The sequence below is a fragment of the Eschrichtius robustus genome, chromosome 2, assembly GCF_028021215.1.
Source record: "Eschrichtius robustus isolate mEscRob2 chromosome 2, mEscRob2.pri, whole genome shotgun sequence".
Taxonomy (NCBI): Eukaryota; Metazoa; Chordata; class Mammalia; order Artiodactyla; family Eschrichtiidae; genus Eschrichtius; species Eschrichtius robustus.
Window position 1 is genome coordinate 142874653 of NC_090825.1, and position 20643 is coordinate 142895295.

Below are 20643 nucleotides of genomic sequence, written 5' to 3' on the forward strand. Positions count from 1 at the left end.
ATTGAAACTGATATGTCTTTTTGTTGCGTTTACTCATGGATCTAAAAATGTGAATTTCAGTGCTTTGAGATAAAGACTTCTTGTCTTTTTTTTTATATATATAAATTTATTTACTTTATTTATTTATTTTTGGTTGTGTTGGGTCTTCACTGCTACACATGGGCTTTCCTCTAGTTGCAGCGAGCAGGGGCTACTCTTCGTTACGGTGCACGGGCTTCTCATTGCGGTCGCTTCTCTTGTTGCGGAGCATGGGCTCTAGGCGCGCGGGCTTCAGTGGTTGCGGCACGTGGGCTCAGTAGTTGCAGCACGTGGGCTCTAGAGCGCAGGCTCAGTAGTCGTGGGGCACGGGCTTAGTTGCTCCTCGGCATGTGGGATCTTCCCAGACCAGGGCTCGACCCTATGTCCCCTGCATTGGCAGGTGGATTCTTAACCACTGTGCCACCAGGGAAGTCCCACGACCTCTTGTCTTAAAGGTGGTACCTCCATCTGAGGAAAAGTAGAAGTTTGTGACACAATGCTAATTAATTTCTGTGGATTCAGAATCACAGTTACAATTTACACTTAAAGAATAGTTTGGTCCACACGTAACAACATCACCCTAATTGCTCTATTTTCCCCCTAACATAAGTGCCATTCCTTTTCAAGACAGTGTTTGTACATTGCATTTATCATTGTCTCACTTTTTAAAACTGAGTATAGTCGCCATCACGTAATTTTTTTCATACGAATCAAGGCAGCCCTAGTGAATGATGATGGTTCAGTGTTACGTGTGCACTGTAACAAATTTAAATGTCAAGTGCTCTGCAGTTGTACTGAACCATCTGGTCTATGCATTGTCTCACTCTTCTAGTGTCGGCTTCATTCCCTCTACTCTCTCCTAAACCTCTAGTGCCTTCCCATCCTCTATCCGAGGTGAAATCCCAAAGCCACATCTACCCATTCCCAGCATCTGCAACCACAAGCTCTGCCTTCCTGCCTGTTACTGTAAGTGAATAATCCCTACTCGTATCCCAGGAGCAACCGCCATTTGTATGCTAGATCAGAGTCCCACTGGTCTACTCAAGAGTGTTGCTGCCCAAATTCTCCCACCTCTAAATGAACCATTTTTTCATTTCTACCAGTGCACAACCATGCTGTGACTTTCTCCAATTTCTTTTCCCCCCTTCTTCCACCAGCTACTGTCACATTCCTTTACCCCTTATTGCAGTACATCTCAGAAGAGGTATCTATTGTACTGCCACCAATTCCTCTTCCCCTGTTTTCTTGAAACGCAATCCAATCAGATTCTCACGCCTACCCTTCCCCACAACTTCTCTTGCCAAAATCACCAATGATTACCATGTCATTACATCGTGATGGGCAATTCTCCAGTCTCATCTTAATGACCTGTCAGCGACATTTGAAACAGTTAATCACTCCCTCCTCTTTGATACACTTTCTTCACTTAGATTGTCCTCTAGCACACGCTCGTGGCTTTCCTACTACTGCACAGGTTGTTCTTTTTCAATACTCCTTTACTGCTTCCTTCTCTTTGCTCCAACCTCTGAATATAAAAGTAACTCAGTGCCCAGCCTTTGGTATTCTTTTCTTTTCTACCTACAGTTATTCCACACTGGTGATCTTGTCCAGTTCCATGACATAGAATAGCATCTATATGCCAGTGACTCACAAATCTCTATCGCTTGTATCAGACCTGTTGCTTATAGATCCGTCAACCAACTCAGCATCTCCGTTTTTATGTCTAACCCATATTTCTAACTCAGGTATCCAAGACTGAAATTCTGATCCTCTGCATGCATGCGTGCACGCACACACACACGCACACACCCCGCTTGATCCTCTTGCAGCCTTCCCCATCGCATTCGATGGCAACTCCCTGCTCGTTTTCAGTTTGAAAGCACTGATGTCATTTCCAATTTCTTTCTTTCTGCCACAGCCTACCATGCAATCCACCAGGAAATCCCACTCTGCTGACCAGCCCGCTGCTTCCATCTGGAATGGGCAGTGATCGGCTCTTAAAATGCATTCTGAGTGGTTGATGGGGCTCTTGCTCCCTCTCCCCAGGCTACTAACACAATTGTGCAATCTTGAAAGATGTAAATTAGATGATGTCACTCCTTTCCCCAAAAACAATGCAATAGCTTTCTATTTCGCTCTGAGTCAAAAACAGTGTCCTTAAAATCACCCCAAAGCCCTTCAGGACTCAGGTCTCGCTAACGCTCTACCCTTTTTTCTCTGAAGGTTGCACCTTTGCTCACTTCCTCCCAGCTACACAGTCCTTCTTGCTGTTCTAGAACATGCCAGGTGTGCTCCTGCCTGGGACCTGTGCACAGATGGTTGCTTCTTGCCCCGCGTATTGGAAAGCTGACTGCCTCCAGTCCTGCCAGCCTTTGCTAAATGCCCCCTTTTCACTGAGGCCTTCCCAAGATCACATTATTCAAAATACTCACCAATGGCTTTCGCTACTCTACTTTCTCTTTTCTCACAGCACTTGTCACCTTTGAAGATACTAGTACTTAGTCATTACATTAACTTTTTATTGTTTGTCTACCCCAGCTAAAATATAAGCTCCAGAAGAATAGAGATCTTTATCTCTTTTGTTTGCTGACATATTCCAAGCCCTAGAATAAGGCTGAACACTTGGTCATCACTTAATAAATATTCACCAAATGAATGAATGAATGAATAGGGCTTTTTACCTTTGTTCTACTTGCCTAGAGTCCTATTCTTTTCGGTGTATGTCTCTTCACTTGCATTCGTGTGTTTGCTCCCATGTGGTCAGCTGTCCTTCTCGGGATAACCCTCACTCTGGTGTGGGGTAATGAGATAACAGTATACGTTACAAATGAACGTAGGTTCCACGAGTGAGGGCACGAAAATCTCTGCTACTGCTGCTGTTCCTAGTATTGTCTAAAACATTTTATTCAGTACCCCTATGTTCTGGCTACACCGCTAAGTGTTTTATGAGCGTAGATAACTTTGTCCCTACAGCCTTCTGAGCATAGGTATTATTAAACCTATTTCATAGGTGAGAAGACTAATGCTCGGGGGGAGGGGGTCAATTAACTTTCTTGTGATCTGACCATAAATGGTGGAGTAGGAACTCAAACTCCGGGTTACTTGTTTGTGAAGTATTCTTAACCACAGGAATGTAGAGTCGTTCTCCTAGGGAGAAAAGTGCAAGGGTTTCCCGGCAGTGTATCTGTCATATAATGATTTGGTTGCATTTACTTTTTCTTTTTTAATTAAGAGTAATTTTTAGAGCGGTTTTAGGTTCACAGCAAAAGTGAGTGGAAGGTACAGATATTTCCCATATGTCTCCTTCTCCCACACATGCGTAACCTCCACCGTTATAAATATTCCCCATTGGAATGATAGACATTTGTTATAACTGATGGATCTACATTGGCACATCGTAATCACCCAAAGTCCGTAGTTTACATTATGGATCACTCTTGATGCTGTACATTCTATGGGCTTGGACAAATGTATAATGACGTGTCTCTATCATTATAGTGTCATACAGGATATGTTCACTACCCTAAAAATCCTCTGTGTTCAGCCTGTTCTTCTCCCCCTGCCCAGTTCCTGGCAACCGCTTACCTTTTAACTGTCTCCATAGTTTTGCCTTTTCCAGAATGTCCCATAGTTGGAATCATACATATATAGACTTTTCAGATTGGCTTCTTTCACTTAGTAATATGCATTTAAGGCTCCTCTATGTCTTTTCATGGCTTGAGAGTTCATTTCCTTTTAGTGCTGAATAATATTCTGTTGCCTGAATGTACCACAGTTTATTTATCCATTGATTGCATTTACTTTTGCTTCATGAATTTATTTCTGATTGACTGGAACTTAAATAGGCATGCAACTGGAGGCATTTCTTTGTAGTTTAACTTAAAATACAAACATAAAAATTTTGAATGGCTGAACAATAGAAAAATTATGATATTGCAAATATTTTAAAGTAGGGAATCGAGCTAGATTGGCCCAAGGCTCCTATTTTTAAATTATTTTAATTTTTAGGCAAAAACCTTAAACCACAGAAAAGTACAAAGAATAAAGTATATAATACTCATAATTTCTAATTCACAAATGTTACTATTTTGTGAAATTTGTTTCAAATCCTCTTTCTCCATGCCCCCCGGCCCCGAGCTTCATCTCCAGAAGTAATTGCTATTAAAAATTTGGTGTAGATTTTTCCAGTTCAGATTTATCCTGTTAGTGTATGTGTATCTGTATATATACAGTGCACACCACTTGCTATATTTTTCTAGTTGTGTTTTTGTAACTTGACATTTGGATTTTTAGATCTATGTTTATTAAGACCAAGACTGTTACTTCCAACAGTTCTCTCCTCATAAAATTGCATCGTGTGGCAAATGGTGGCCAGTGTTAAAGGTTTGCAGCTCTTCTTGCCAGTTTCTCAGGAGACTTATTTCTTCCAAAAGTAAGCAGTGTCTGAATTAAATTACTTAACACGTTTGACTTTGGTGACAGTGTTGAGTGGATAGTGTGAAGATCTTGTTTTTGAAAACTCATCAGTTGATGCCTCTAGAGACTGAAATCCCCGTGAAGTTCTTGTCTCCATTGCAGGTGAACACATCCGTCACACACTGAAAACAAGGGCTTGTAAGGCCCTTTGGTTGATGGCTCCATCCACTTTGGGAATATGTATTTTAGTGGTGAGATAGTCTCTGGTGTTGCTGAGACTGATTAGTTACAGCATGGCTCACACCACCAACAGAAAAGTGCTGATGGTGGAGTATTTCAGTTGTGATGACATAAGATTTTTTTCCCCCATTGGGCAAGCTTCTGCCTTCTATTCCTGAATTTCTTTTTGACTTTGAATTTATGTGACTCAACAACTCTCTGTAAGTCAACAGCTGCCAGATGCTAAATGTAATTAAGGCTTTACATGTAGTTGTAACCTACGACATGAGTTTGAAATGCAAGAAGCAAGGTGGGAAAGGAAGAAAAGGAAGACTCTTGACTCAGTTTCAATTATCCTCTCCCTGTTTAACGCATGCTAACAGGCACTAGGAAACTGTGGTCTTGCTATTTTCTACAAGCTCAGTGGCTGGATGCTTAACGTGGTTTTAGACAAGTATCTAAATCCTAACAGTAGACGGTGACGAAGCAGTTGATTTAAGGGAACTGATTTACAAACAAGAGTATATCATTAACATTTCTCCCCCAAATATTTATTGTTACGAAGTAGACCCTCATTAGTCACTGAAGCAAAATATCTGCTATACATATATTCACTTGGTGGTAGACCGTGATCTATCCGTCTCACTAGATGTCAGACTGTAGATGAGTTAATTAACTCTTGAGATCTAGAATAATTCTTCAGTGATGGGAAAGTCAAAATGTTTTCAAAACATCAAGTGCATGACGGAGACAGGGACCTTCATGAGTGCTGAGAATGCAAATGTCATGTGCCTTTGTCAAAATTTCAGTTAATATTGTTAGCTTCTCTACTGACATGTCAAATCTTCTTTATATTACTTTGGGAAAGCAGGATATTACATTACATAATGGAATAAGCATTAAATATATCTAAATATACGCAGCTTAACTGGAGAAAGTATTTCATTTGTATAGTGGTAGAAAAAAATTGAGAACAGAATCATACCCATCATTTTGTAGTTATATACCTACTGGGTAACATAGTAGTAATATTCATAATAATAGCTAATATTTATTGACTACTTACTGTGTTCTACAATGTTCTACATTTATAAATATTTGTTCATCGACACAATGACCTTTTGAGGCAAGTACTGCTGTAATTTCCTCCATTTTACAGGTGAGAAAGTTGAAACATAGAAATATTAACTAGCATGATCAAAACAACAACAGTATAGTCCTGAGAGTAAGTAAAAGAAATCTCTAAGCAGCTAAAGCAAAACAAAATAAGAACTAAAAAGGAGCTGAAGTCAGAAATCTGAAGATTGACTTGCAAGCTCACAGTAGGCCTTCAATGAGGGCAAGCGTTGCTCTCAGAGCATTTGGGAGATTGGACCTGAACTCAGAGCAAGAGGGAGGGCATGAAACTGAGATTCCTGCATTAAGCTGGAAATTGACGAGAGGCATGTGGTGAATACTATCACTTGGCCTGAAAGGAAGCAAATACACATTTTTCAGGAGGCAAGAATCCTCAATTTAGGCCCTTGTGATTTTTAAAAATTAAAATAAACCCATGTCAGCTAAAATTAAATCTAATTAAGTATGTAAGAAAACAGACCTTTATAATTAAGAGTGAGCAAATCAACGAACAACCAATTTTGATCTTTAAAGTCCTAAAATGTTAGAATTTGTCAGATACATACTTTAAACTGTGTATACTATGCAAATTAGCAAGTACGATTATAATAGAAAAATGGAATAGAAACACTTAGAAAGCTATATAAATTTTATAAATGAAACACATAATTGTTGAAATAAAGGTTTAGTACATGCAGTAAATATGAGATCAGGCACAATTAAAAAGAGAATTGGCCAAATGAAAAGATAACTAGAAGAAATTGGCAAGAGATGGCACAGAAAGAAAAAATGTTAAAAATATAATAGAGACACTAGGAGAGAAGGATGGTCTTAAGTTTAATTAGTGACGACAATAAAGAGCATGGGAGTGAGTAAATATTTAAGAGACGATGGCTGAGAATTTTTTAGAGGAAAGAAATCATGAATTCACAGAAATTGGAGGAACAGCATATATCAAGTAAGATTAGAACTCTAAATAGACTAATGTAACATACATATTGTAATCCCTAAAGCAACCACTAAAAAAATTATGTTAAGCGATAGCTTAAAAGCCAATAGAAAAATTAAAGTGGAATTTAAAAAACAATTATTAACCCAAGTGAAGGTAGAGAAGGAAATACAGAAAGGAACAACAGAAAAGGGACAAACAGGAAAAACAAGCAAAATGGTGAACCTGAATCCAGCCATATCAATAATTACATTAATATACACTAACCATCACACCAATTAAAAGGAGAAGATTGTCTGAGTGGTTAAGTAGCAAGTTCCAAATATATGCTGTCTACAAGAGACACATTTTAAATACAAAGACACAGAACAGTTAAAAGCAACGGAAGGAAATTAGACATGTAATATGTTCACTGTTAACAGTAAACTTAAGAAAGCTGAACAGTTTTGCATCAGACAAAATAGACTTTAAGACCACGAGTATTACCAGAGAAAAAGATGGATATTTGAAATTGATAAAAGGGTCAATTTGCCCTGGTGATAAAAAATTGTGTCTAATGATATAATTTCAAAAAGAAGCCTATGAAGAAGAAAGGGGGGGGGGGAGCGGAATTGACAAAAGTAAAGGGAGAAAGAAAAAATACATAATTAGTTACAGATTTAGCCCTTTCCTCAGTAACTGATAGGACATCTAGACCAAAAATATCAGTAAGGATGTAGAGAACACAGTTTTTAATCACCTTGACCTTATGGACATTTATAGACCACTACATACAACTTTAGAATACACTCTATTTTTCAATGGTACGTTCAGCAACATATACTATATTCTGGGCTACAAAGTGAGTCTCAGTTAATTTCAAGAGGGAATCCTAGAGAATTTGTTCTCTGTCCACCAAGTACTTAAGTGAGAAATCATTAATAATAAAGAAATCTAGACAAGTCCGAAATATGTGGAAATAAAACTACACACTTCTAAGTAACCCATGCATCGAAGAAGTACAAGAGAAATTAGAAAATATCTGGAATTGAATGATAATGAATGTACAACATATACAAATTTGTGAGTTGCCGCTAAAGAGGGGAAGATGATAAGTTTGTATTTTTATTTAAGAAATAAAAATTGTTTTCAAATCAGTGATCTACATTTGTACCTCAAGAACCTAGAAAAGGATGAGGAAATGAAACCCAAAATAAGTAGAGATAAATAATCAAGATAAGAGCAAAAATTAAAGAAATAGAAAAGAAATGAAAATATTAAAGCCAAAAGCTGGTCCTTTGAAAAACTGATAAAATTGATAAAGCCATAGCTAGAATAATCAAGAAAAAAAAGAGAGAATACACAAATATCCCAAATCAAGGACATTGTCATAAACTGCGACAATTTAGATGAAATGGACAAATTCCTTGTAAAATATAATTAATATTAAAAAACAGATATTATCTCAAAAATTTATTAGATATTATCTCAAAAATTTATTAGAAATAGTCACTACATATTGATGATAAAACTATAATTATTCTAAACATATATATACCTATAATATAGCCTTAGATAGAGATAAAGCAAATATGGATAAAGCTATGGGGGGAAAACACCCATCATAGTAGGAAATTTCATCATATAACTTTCAATTCTTGGTAAGAGAATCAAATGGCAAATTAGTACCATGTAGAAACATTGAACACATGATTAATAATTTGGTTTAATTGACATATATAAAATCTTGCATTCAGTAATTAGAGGACATGTGTTCTTCTCAAATACACATGAAATACTTATAAAAATTTAGCAGGCTGTGAAGCAAATTTAAAAATTGTTCAGAAGTTTAGTAACATAAAAATGATGCTCTCTAGCCAAATACAATTAAATTAGAGGTCAAAACCAGAAATGTATACAAAATATCCCAGTACATTTGGAAATTTAATAAATAGGTTCAATAGAAACATGGAAATATTTAGATCTAAACAACAGTGAAAATGCTGTGAATCAAAACCTCTGAGATGCTGTGAAAGTGGTCCGTAGAGAGAAATATATAGCTAAAATGCATACAATAAAAAGGAAAAATGGCCAAACACTGATGACGTAAGAAATCAAATTTTAAAGATACGGAAAAGATCAATAGACTATACCCAAAGAAGGAAAGAGAAAAGGAATAATTTGTATACGTAAGCATAAATAAACTAGAAAATATGTAGAGATAGTAGATAGAATCAGAAAAGCAAAAATTTGTTTTTTTGAAAGACAAAAACCATTATTCAATCACTGCTGAAACCAATCCAGTTAAAATAAAGCACAAATAAATGATGTCAGGAATGAAAAAGAAAAAAAAAAAAAAAAAAGACAGCATCCTATTGATACAAACCTAGCAGAAATTTGAAGGGACTTGAAAATATTTGGATAACTTTGTGCCAATCCATTTGAAGACATAGATGAAATGGGCACTTTCCTAGAAAAATGTATTGTTCCAAAATTTCCAAAATCAACTCAAGAAAAAAAAAGAGCTAATAATTCTGTAATTTTTTTTTAAAAAAAGCCAAGTTTCTTCATTTGTAAACTGATGATGATCATCATATTATCTACATTTGTTGTGTGATTACTATGTGGCAGGTAGTGTTCTAAGCACTTTTACCTGCCTTATCTAACTCAGTGCTCACAAGAATCTTATGAAGGCAGGTGCTATTTTTACGTCTCTTTTATAAATAAGTGGAGACTCATCAGAAGTAATTAATTCTGAGAATATATGGTCAACGAGTATTTTTAAAACAGACAGACACTGGAACTCATACTTTAACCCTAGGCCATATACGTAGTGACTATTTTACAGGGTTGCGGTCCTAATTCATTGGAAAACCGTATATAAAAGCATTTAGGACAGTGCCTCCCACATTCTGAAGTCCTCAGTAAACGTTACGTTCTCAAACTTAGAAGAGCTAGACCACTGGAGCTAACCCACTATTGTCCTTTGATTTCTTTATTTTTTTCTAATTAATAAAAAAATTGTTTGGAGAAGCAGAGTCTCACAGGGTCAGATGACTGTATGCCTTTGTAATTCTCTTACATAGGATAACTGATTGGTATAGTTTTTAATGCTGGAATTGATTTTTAATCTTGTTGGAATTTTCATCAGCAGAAGAGTCTCCAGCTAGCTGGAGCATTTCCTTTCTATTTCCGAACAGGCAGTTGTTTGGCAGAATGCTTTGTTGTAGTCGCTTTTGGGTTTTCCAAGTTGGGCTTTGTTCAGGTTGGAATGTGAAAATGCCATTATCAGAGGAGAATGCCACATTCACCTTTGGCTTTGAGGGGATAAAGCTTACAGAAAAACCTCAGATATTGGAAACTCTCCTCTCTTCACTAGCCTTTGGTGTTTCTTTGATCTGGAATGTATTTATTAACATTGGAATGATTCTAGTTACAAATTGGATTAAGTTGTGACATGTCAGACACAGATTCAGATAGAGACCAAAATAATTATTGCGCAAGTTTAGAAATATCAAAATATGAACGTTTTAGGTGCTCTACACAAAAGAAAATTTCGATTCTTAAAGTGTATATTTGAAATATAAATATTGGACCTAAATTTTATGAATAATAATGCATGTACATCTACTCTGTAGTTTTAAGCCACAGGATTTTTTGTGAACAGTTTTGTCAACATTTGGGAAACTATCTGAATGTGTAAAATCAGATGAACTTTAGAAGGGCATTAAGAGAGAGTTGATGTGAAGAATTTTAGTATACACAAGCATAAAATTGAGAATTCATAAGTTTCTTCATTGGCTTTCAAAATTGTTACCATTGCATGTACAAATATGTAGATTTTAAGTTTTTATGAAAATAATATTTTAGATAATGTTGGTAACTGATTTGGACTGATTTTTTTGTGTAGCTTATACATATCTTTAATTGCTCAAAATTTAAAGTATTGACATTCAATGTAAGATAATAATTTGGTGATATATTTTGATGAATCAAACCAAAATGAAAGTTACGTTTTATCTCTTATAATTTCGATATTTTTCTTGATAGCTTTCTGTTTTGCAAAAGCTTATAGCATCCGATTAAATTACTTCACTTTCTGTGATAAAGAGAACTATAACATTATAGTTTGTGTTTTTTCCTTAAATATCTGCTAAAAAGTTTGGAGTCAATATTCATTCCTGACTTTAAAATGTTGAGTCTAACATTTGCTCAAGAAAAGTGACCCATGTTTATTTACAAGAGATTCTCTTTGTCTTAGGATAAATGATCCTAGAAAAAAGGCCACTTCCAAAAGGAATCAGTGTTTAGAAAGAACCAATATTTCATGTTAAATAGTAAAAATAATTTATTGTGACTTTATCTTGAGAAAATAAGATTGATTATCAAGAGTATATTTTATTTTATGTTTAATACAATTTATTATTCCAACTGTGCTATAATTATTCAAAAGGGTAAAGAATAACAATTTGTGTGGGGCATGATATACATTTTATGGCACAGTTGTATGACTGTACAACATTACATCTTTCATTCCTAGTGGCATTTTGCAGCGTGGTCACAGGGGGTCATATTTTGCAAAAAAATATTTGATGGATTCATTAATTTTCCAAAGGGCCTCTCATTAACCTTTTATTTAAATAATTATCTTTCCTCATTCAAGTTGAGATTTTCCTGGTTCTTGGTATGATGAGTGATTTTTTTATTGTATCCTGGCTATTTGAAGTATTATGTTTTGAAAACCTGGGTCTTACTTAAATCTTCTGTTTCAGCAGGCCTCCTCTGACACCAAGCCAGTGGGGAAAGTGGGACCCTGAGGCTTGACTGCCAGGTGGAGATGAAAGTCCAGGCTCCTCACTTGACCCACTTTGACAAGGGGGGGAATTGGGGTGAAGTGGGGAGGGATGCCTCCTTGTTACTGGGCAGAGTTGGGTTTTCAGCCCCCGCACTGGGACCCTGCAGATACCAACCTGGTTGAGAGGGAGAGGGGCACCTCCTTAGAGTTCCCCGTGAGTCCTCCAGCGGTGGTGAAGCTAGATTTAGCATTTATCCTCCTCTGACTCCAGCAGGGAGAGGGAGGGGTACTTCAATACCACTGTGTGGAGATGGAAGTCTAGAATCCCCTCATGGACTCCAGTGACACCTTTGCAGGGAATCAGGGAAAGCTCTTTGCCACTGGGTGACAGTGAAAGTTCCACCTCACCACTCAGTCTTCTTTGATTCCACCCTGGTGTGTTTGTGGAGGTGGGGAAGGACCCCCTCATAGCAGTAGGCTTTACTTTGGGTTTATTTTATCTGCTTCCATTGGTATTTCCAATTTGCAGATTTCTCCAGCACCACGTCTGGGATATATGAGGCAAAATGAAAACCTATGTTTTTCCTCAGGTCCCAGGACCCTAATAGATCTGTCTTCTTCTCAACCTCTTTTAGACTCATTTTATGTAGTTTTTGCATGTACTGTCCAGGGATTTTAGCTGTCTTTAGTGGGAAGTGTAGAGAGACGTGGGAAATTTAACTTAATCTAGAACCAGAGGTCCATCATCTTTTGATCATGCCGATGTTCATTTCTATTTTCTCTTGTTAACAGCTTAATTCTGTTAAATCTTCGTTATTTTATGTCCTTGATTATAATCCTAGTGTTTTTTAGCATCACTTTTATTGACTTCATGGATATCTGCATCTTCACAAGTTTTATAATTTAATCTCAGATTGGCACCATATTACTTCCTGTTATTAGCAACTAATTGATGATATAGACATTAATACGGTGGTTGATATGAGGAGAGATACTAGTAGTAAGTGGGTGGGGATAGGTGGGGATTAATTTCGTAAGTGATCACTATTGACTAGTTTCATGTTATAGCAACTTTTGCTTTCCCGTGTGAAATTTCTTCTCTTAAACTCAGGGGACTCACATAGTAAACATTTAGATAATAAAAGTTTTCTATATTGTACCCCCCACCCCCATTACTACGGTTAACTTTTATCTTCCTGCCCTCATAGTAAAAATCTGTTCAAATGCTGACATTTTCAGTGCTATTTGTATTCGCTGGTATTACCATGACATGATAATTCCGACTTAGCGACATATGTGCTTCTCCTACTTAAAGGTTATTTCAAAGTGCGAGAAGTCGGGAAAAACTTAGAAAATAAAGCCAAGATCACAGTGCACTGACATATCCTTCCTTAGGATTTTTTCCCCACATAAAATTAGTTGGTCAAAGGATGACTCCTGATACCTGTTGCAAAATTTTCCTCTAAAAAAGTTTTGGAAAGGATCCAAGTCATACACTGAGATTACGATTTAAAAAAAAAAAAAAAAGGCAACTTAAAGCAGAAGAGACTTATCAATGGAGTTATTTTTAAAGACTTGCGTTCTGCTATCCTGATCACCTAACAGTTTTTAGACATTGCTGTTCTCTCAGTGTCAATATTTAGACATTGATAACACCTTAAATTATAATAAAATTCCATGATATAAATATCATTGCTTTTGTGTAATCATTCTTCTATCAAAATATTGACTCTGGCCTTGCCAATGTAATATGGGGCCACCTTAAGCAGTGTATTGGCAACAGCCATAAAACACACACCTGAGATGGAAGGAGTTGGAGGCATCGTCCACACCTGTTTTAATTAGTGATCTAGCGAGGTTGGAGGCAGATAGAGGGTGAATGTGTTTCATGAATGCTGCAGTATTGTGCCTCTTTTTATCCTCTGCAAGATAGTAAAGAAGGAGTGAAATGTTGACTGCTTTCCACTAGAAGCCTTAGCTTGGAGAATCACACAGTGACTAGTTTCTCTCTTCTATTCAAAGCTGCCATGGAGCTTAATAAAGACATAATTATACAAGATGAATTAGAGCCAAATCAGTCTTCCATCAATAAGCAAAGTAAGTGCAAAACAATAAGTTGACATAATATTAACATTCCCCTGTACTATTTACATGCTAAGCAGAGTGGTATAACATGAGGACTTGGTCTAAGCCAAAATACATGAAAAATGTTTGTCTGAAATAAATTCACATAGAGGAGTGCTTGGGAAGCTGGGTATGGTAAGAGCAAATGGAAGGGGAAGTGACAACTTCTCGGTGGAGTAAACTCCCAGTCCCTCGTGTCTACCACTAGGTGAACGTCTGGTGGGCAAGCTGCGACAGGATGAAGGGTTGGAGCACCGGATGACCTTTCATGGCTCCCTGGCCCTTTTCTCTATAGTAGTTATCACTGTATAGATTGTACTTTTTTATGTGATTCTTTGATGAATGCCCCTTTCCCGATTAGACTGTAAATGTCACAGACTGTATTTTTATACTTCTCACTGTTACATCTCCAAGGCCTAGCACAGCACTAGGAACAATAAATATTTGTTGAGTGATTTAATAAATGTTAGACCAGTCTTTCCTTTCTACTATATCTGTGGCTCTCCAGCTTCATATGTTAAACCAGCAAATCTGGGAAAGACTTGGTCCGAAATCTGCCCCAGGTACTTAAAGTGAGGTTTCTCTTCTGTGAGTTTTTTGAGGACAAAAAGGTACCACCAAACTAGGAATTGTGGGGAGCGGGTAACATTGGGGAAGTGTGGTCCTAGTGGAAGATGAAGCTGAGGAGTTCAGAAGGGAATATTTTTGAAGAAACAATTCTGTTTTTAGAGGAAAGCCTGCCTTTCTGTAAGTGTGAACTTATTTAACTTTTTCTGGTGAATTTGGTATAATACCTTCAATTTTCTTTACCATGTTTCTTGTTTGCAGCTTCAGGTTTGTAAGCTTGAAGTTGAAACTCTTGAAGTACACCTTTTTCTTTTCTAACATTGTGATTACTTGAAAAATGTATGCAGATTTTCACTGATTTATGAAGATCTCAAGTTTGTTTTAACAGAAAAATATTTTTATTTCTTATCATCAAGTAAATGTCATAACCACAGGAGGGGCACTACATTTATTCCACAGTTCCCCATGCCCTAGGCTCCCTGTCTGTGACTTCTAATACCCATATTGAAGAGCACATGGGCTCCTCAGAAAGCTGAGGCTTCCTTTGCTCACAGGGCTGTTTCTCTTTTCCTGAGGAGGTCTTTGAAGCTAGTCCCGGATAATGAGATGTGAGAAAACCATCAGGAAAGTTGCCTTAATACATACACACTCCATTCCAAATGGAATCATAGAGCTCAAAATTCCCACATGTGGAATAAAAACATGTATGTTTTAGTTTGGGTTGTTTTCCTTTACTGGAGGAAAGGGAAGCAATATCCCTCATGACCCTCCAGAATGAATGTGAGCTCTGAAGACAAGATGGGAGAATGCTCATATGAAATGACTTTTTCCAATGACTGAAGAATGAGAAAAGCAATGATAGAGAGAGAAGTATTATAGTATCAGATATATATGAACTCAATAACTTTAGTTTTATAGACTACTGAAACTGAAATATACATTTTAGTGTACAATTAGAAGACAATACCTAATTGCCAAGGATGCAAACTGGAACAGAATACATTGGGTAGAGAATATCAGACAGCATCGTGAAACTGTGCCCAGGGAATAAACACTTAGAACTGCACTGAGTGGTGGTGAAAACACCCCTCTTCCCTGGACAGGTAGCAGGAAATGACCCCGCCCCCCGCAGAAATATTTGCTTGGGTTGGCTCTCCAATGAACAGGTTTCACTCTCCAGAAACAATTGTGGCAAGTATTGGATTTGATCCCATTTACACAGTGAAATAAGCTGTGGAAGTTCAGTGTGCAGTAGAGAAGGGAAAGGAAAGCCTCAGAATAAAAACACTTGTGTCTATCACAAATTAACATTATGCTAGGTTAATATAAACAGTTGTTTGGGGCTTTTTAAAAATAATATCTGAGAAATGATATCATGAATGTAGATGATCATAGTGTTAATTATATCATGAGTTTGGAGACATGAATGGCTCTAATGTAATCAATATACAGAGAGTGAGTAAGCCCATGGCTTTGGTGTTATTCAGAAGATTTTCTTCACTTATAGCATAAAAGTGCATTTCTTCATTACATTTATTTCATTGCCCATAAATTGGGTAAGAATTAAAAAATCAGGTTTACATGTCAGTAAATACAGTGGACCACATGAGTCCATCCAATATGCAGTGAAACCTTAAAATGTCTTTTTAAGAAGCTGAATGTTAAAGCACACAAATAGATAAAGCATTCACTGTGCAAAAATGTTGCCAGATTGGTTTCTGATTGAGACCATTTGACATTGCAGAGAGAGTGTAGGCTTGGGGTCTACAGATGTAGAGGTGATTCGTGGATCTGCCACTTGCCCAGGTGTGACCTTGGAGACAGTATTTAGCTTCGCTGTAAAGTGGTTAACACCTAAACTGCTGTGCTTTTATGAGATTTAAATGAGATAAAGCCTATTAGAGTACCTGGCCCCACACCCAACACATGGTGGCGTAGACGTGTTCAATAAATGCCTATTCTCTGCTGCTTCCCGTCAAACCACAGGCCCACCCCTGCACTCCCTACATGTGCACACATTCACTGTCCTTGATAAAACCCACTTGTGGTTTTAAATTATGTTAGCAAAAAGAAATTGATACCATTTAAAAACAATATCATATGATATCACTTATATGTGGAATCTAATTTAAAATGATACAAATGAACTTATTTACAAAACAGAAACAGACTCACAGATCTCGAAATCAAACTTATGGTTACCAAGGGGGAAACGTGGGGGGTGAAGTGATAAATTAGGAGATTGGGATTAATATATACACACTACCATATATAAAATAGATAACTAATAAGGACTTATTGTGTAGCACAGGGAACTCTATTCAATACTCTGTAATGACCTATATGGGAAAAGAATCTGAAAAAGAATGGAGATATATATATATATCATATTCACTTTGCTCTACACCTAAAACTAATACAACATTGTAAATCAACTATACTCCAATAACAATTAATTAAAAAACAAAACAAAAGTGGACTAACTCCATCCCTAGGATGCTCATTTAATTAACACCTTACCTATACTAACTTAAAAAAAAAAAAAAAAAAAAAAAAAGAACAAACTTGGGTGTATGTATTATCACATATAAAACACACAGTGATTCTGAGAGGAATTTAAGAGATTAATACCCAGATTTTACAGAAGAGAACACTGGGGCTCAAGTTGTTAAGAGAGACTTGCCACAATGAGACTTACCAGTGGAAAGCTAGGACTGGTCCCCAGGTCTCCTGGCCACCACTCCCATTTATTGGAGGATTAAGCTTCTTTGACATGAAGACAGACTGCTCAAGGATCAGATCCAGGTTTTACTACAGTCTAGATGTGTGACCTTGGGTAAGTCACTTAAATTCTCTGTTCCTCAGTTTCCTTATTGACAGAATGATTCCAGTAATATTATCATCATCATAAAGTCGTTGTGAAAATTTTAAATGTAAAATAAAAGTTGCAGAATAAAAGATTCCTGGAGCAAAGCACGTGCTTGGTATATATTAGCTCCTCTTATAAATCCAGTGTTTTTATCAGCTACATGGTGCTACCTAGACAACAGTAAATACTTAAAAATTTTTCAAGTAAAATCTGAGCATTCCGTTTTAGGATTAAAATTAATCTTAGATGTTTACTTTTTTGTTGCTCTTGTTCTCAAATATACCCCAATATCCTAAATACTCTTGCTTAGCTGTATACTACAGCAAATCCGGTATAGTTTTTGAACAGGAAAATGTCTGTCTGCTTTTTGTAAGAATAAATTTGAAGTTTGAAAGCATTTCACAAATTTTAATCGGTCTCTTTGTTGCTGTCACCCTAGGAACTAACTTCACCCTTGCAGAGCTGGGGATCTGTGAGCCCTCCCCGCACCGAAGCGGCTACTGTTCCGACATGGGGATCCTTCACCAGGGCTACTCTCTGAGCACAGGGTCTGACGCCGACTCCGATACAGAGGGAGGGATGTCTCCAGAACATGCCATCCGATTGTGGGGGAGAGGGATAAAATCCAGGCGCAGTTCCGGCCTGTCCAGTCGTGAAAACTCGGCCCTTACCTTGACTGATTCTGACAACGAAAATAAGTCAGATGAGGAGAACGGTAGGCCCGCTTCTTAAATATTTTTTAATGTTCTGGGTACTGCACAATGTGGGGCTCAGGATGTTTTTGTGTTTTAATAAAGAGGCGTATGAAAACCATTCATTTTCTTTTAACTCGACCTTGTCTACCCACGCTGAGCTGGGGCAGAATAAACCAGCACACCTCAAACACACAAAAAACGAGGAGAGAATTTTAAAATCACATTTTGATGATAGCACACTATTCAGGCATCGTCAGTTGGTCTTATTAGCAAGTAAATTGCATTTCAAAAGAAGCAACTTGATAAACTATGACCTATACCTAGAAAGTGTCCTCTCTCCACAAGTTTCTAGGTCTTTGTATTGATTTCCCCTTCCCAGTAAATGGCAACCTGGGTTATTTTTTTTCATGAAGAACTCTTAAGAATCCTACCTTATCTTAGACTTTCATTTCCAGGCGGCAATGCCTCATATCCGTATTGGAGATCAGACTTGGAACAGACGCTCTAGAGTTTAATAATGACAAATAGGAAGAGACTTGTCTTCAAAAAAGTATTCTCTTCTATGTTTACTTTTCTCCTTGGTACCTCTGTAGGTTCATGGCTTCCCACACCTTCTGTCACAAATCACTGTTGCTTTATCCATCAGCTTTGTGGATGTGTTTTAATGAAATTTTGAAAATTAAATGCTTCCGATCATTAAGCAGTACATAGAGGGAAGCCTAAGCAAGTCATTAAAGAGAGAAGGTGCTTATTTGTGGCTTTCTTAGCAACTCAGAACCGTGTTGAGTCCAAAACATTTTTTAAAAGATAAATTGCATTAGGTACGGTGGATTTATTGAGAAAACATCAGATGCTATGTGGTTTGTTATGAATATATTGTGTGTTTGCTAAAAGAATTACCATTAAAATGTTTACAGATAGATCAGTTAAGAAGGTTTCTATAAATATTATAAACCTCTACTAGAGCAGCTCTAAGTATTTTCTTGCCTTTAAAAAATAAAAGAAAGAAATTTGCAGGCAGGCAGGCAGCTTGTTGTAAATACAAAAGCATAGCTAAATATTGTTTACTCTCCAAACCATGTTGAAAATACATCATTGCCTGGGTAAGTCGCATATATTCTAAAAGATGTCACTATGTTGCATTTAAATTTATGTTTAATTGTGAAATAATTTATTCTACAGTGAGGACAAGGGGATGTGTCTTCCTTATGCCTCAGTTCAGGTAGCTAATCAAGGTGTCCTCTCAAGGAAAAATCTGCACTTGACTCCTTTTGAATTTTAACAGAATTCTGACACTCGGTACATTCAGCACTCTAAAGGTGCTTATTTGTTAGGAAATTACTTTCAGAACTTTTCATAAAGGCATACATTGAATCCCTTTACTGACGTACTTCTTCCACTTCAGTGTGTGTCAGGTACTATTTAAATGGAGGCACTTTGATTGCCTAATAAATAAAATCATTTGTAATCCAAGAATTTACGGCATATCTTAAACAAGGTATTTTAGCAAATGTTCCATGGTTGGAATTCTCGCTGGTCTCGTGGGCACCATCTATAAAGAATTATTTATACATATTCCTAGAATTTGCACACTTTCTTTTTTAAGCTGTATACATCTTAAGAACTCAACGAATAAGGGGAGATTTCCAGAGAAGAAAAGGGAGCAAAAAGTCTTGCCTTGAACTTACCTACAACTGTTAGGGATGAGGGGATTTTACAGGTAAAGATGTATTGGGTGGACCAACAGTAGTTGCTTTTTTCCAATATCATTTGAAACATATTCAAACAGTTTTCACCTTGCGGCACTCTATATAAATCCCTGTGTACTGATAGGAAGTAAATAAACCCTTAGATACAGTGTGGCGATTTTTCCCTGTAATGCTAGTTCGAATACAATCAGAATTGCATAAAGAACTTAGATAATGTACTTAGAACCAGGAAACAATTCTTTTGTTCCTGAATCTGGCAGAGCATGAAGGGGGAGTTCTGAAGCCAGAGTTCAAGCTTAGGTGATAGATGGTTATTTTAAAATGTACAGATAGAATGTGTTTCCTTTTCTCTTTTTAAATTTTTTCAATATTTCACAGATTCCAAAGATGTACATAATGCGTGCTCTGTTCTCCTTGGGGGCCAGAAATAAAAACAAGAAATTGTACACGTCACATCATAAACTCCTCAACCAAATAAAAAGTGAGGTGTGAGCTACTCTGCAGACTGAGGTGTTAACTTCAGTCAACTTCTTGCCCTTTCTTTTTGATAAATTCTATTTAGCTCCCCCCAAAAATCAATGCGTTTTCACCTCACTGGTTTTATGAAGTTTGGGAATGTATTATCATATAGATTGACAGTTGCCCCACTGGTTCCACACCACAGCGTGGACACTTACAAAGCCATCATTAATTTGTCACACTCGTACTCCGCCGTGGCTTCCTCCGTAATAAACACTCTGTCCTTCAGGACCAAATCAATAACCTTTTAGGTATGCTTCTCTTGAAGAGGAAGTAACGAGAATCTATACTCTGAGAAAGAAGGCCTCCAATTCCATTTTAGATTTTAAGGATATGTGGCCATGGAATGAATCTTTTCTTTGGACCCCATGTATTTTTATTTCATTTTTATGGTGGGATCTTGGGGTACAGAGATTTTCACAGCGCTTTTTAAAAATTCCCTTAAAAAATTCCTAGTGTGGTTTTGCTAAGCAAGTCAAGACATACCTCAAAAATCTACTCGGCTTTCTGTAACCTAAAACATGGACCCAACCTTCAAACTCATGTAATAAAAATCCCTAACTGTCAACAGTTCTTCGTACATGCTGCTGTGACAAAAATGACCTACAAGTAACTGGTAACTTGAAAGTCCCATCACACCAAACACACAGGTGAATTTGTCCTTCTCC

General features: G+C 37.0%; 1 protein-coding gene across 1 annotated transcript in view; it reads left to right on the forward strand.

Moving 5' to 3' along the window:
- Nucleotides 1-20643, forward strand: part of TENM2 (teneurin transmembrane protein 2) — a 998704-nt gene that overhangs the window by 58456 nt on the left and 919605 nt on the right. Inside the window, exon 2 of the mRNA XM_068536332.1 lies at nt 17492-17767. Coding sequence (XP_068392433.1) covers nt 17492-17767 — 276 coding nt within the window. The remainder of the gene's footprint in view (nt 1-17491; nt 17768-20643) is intronic.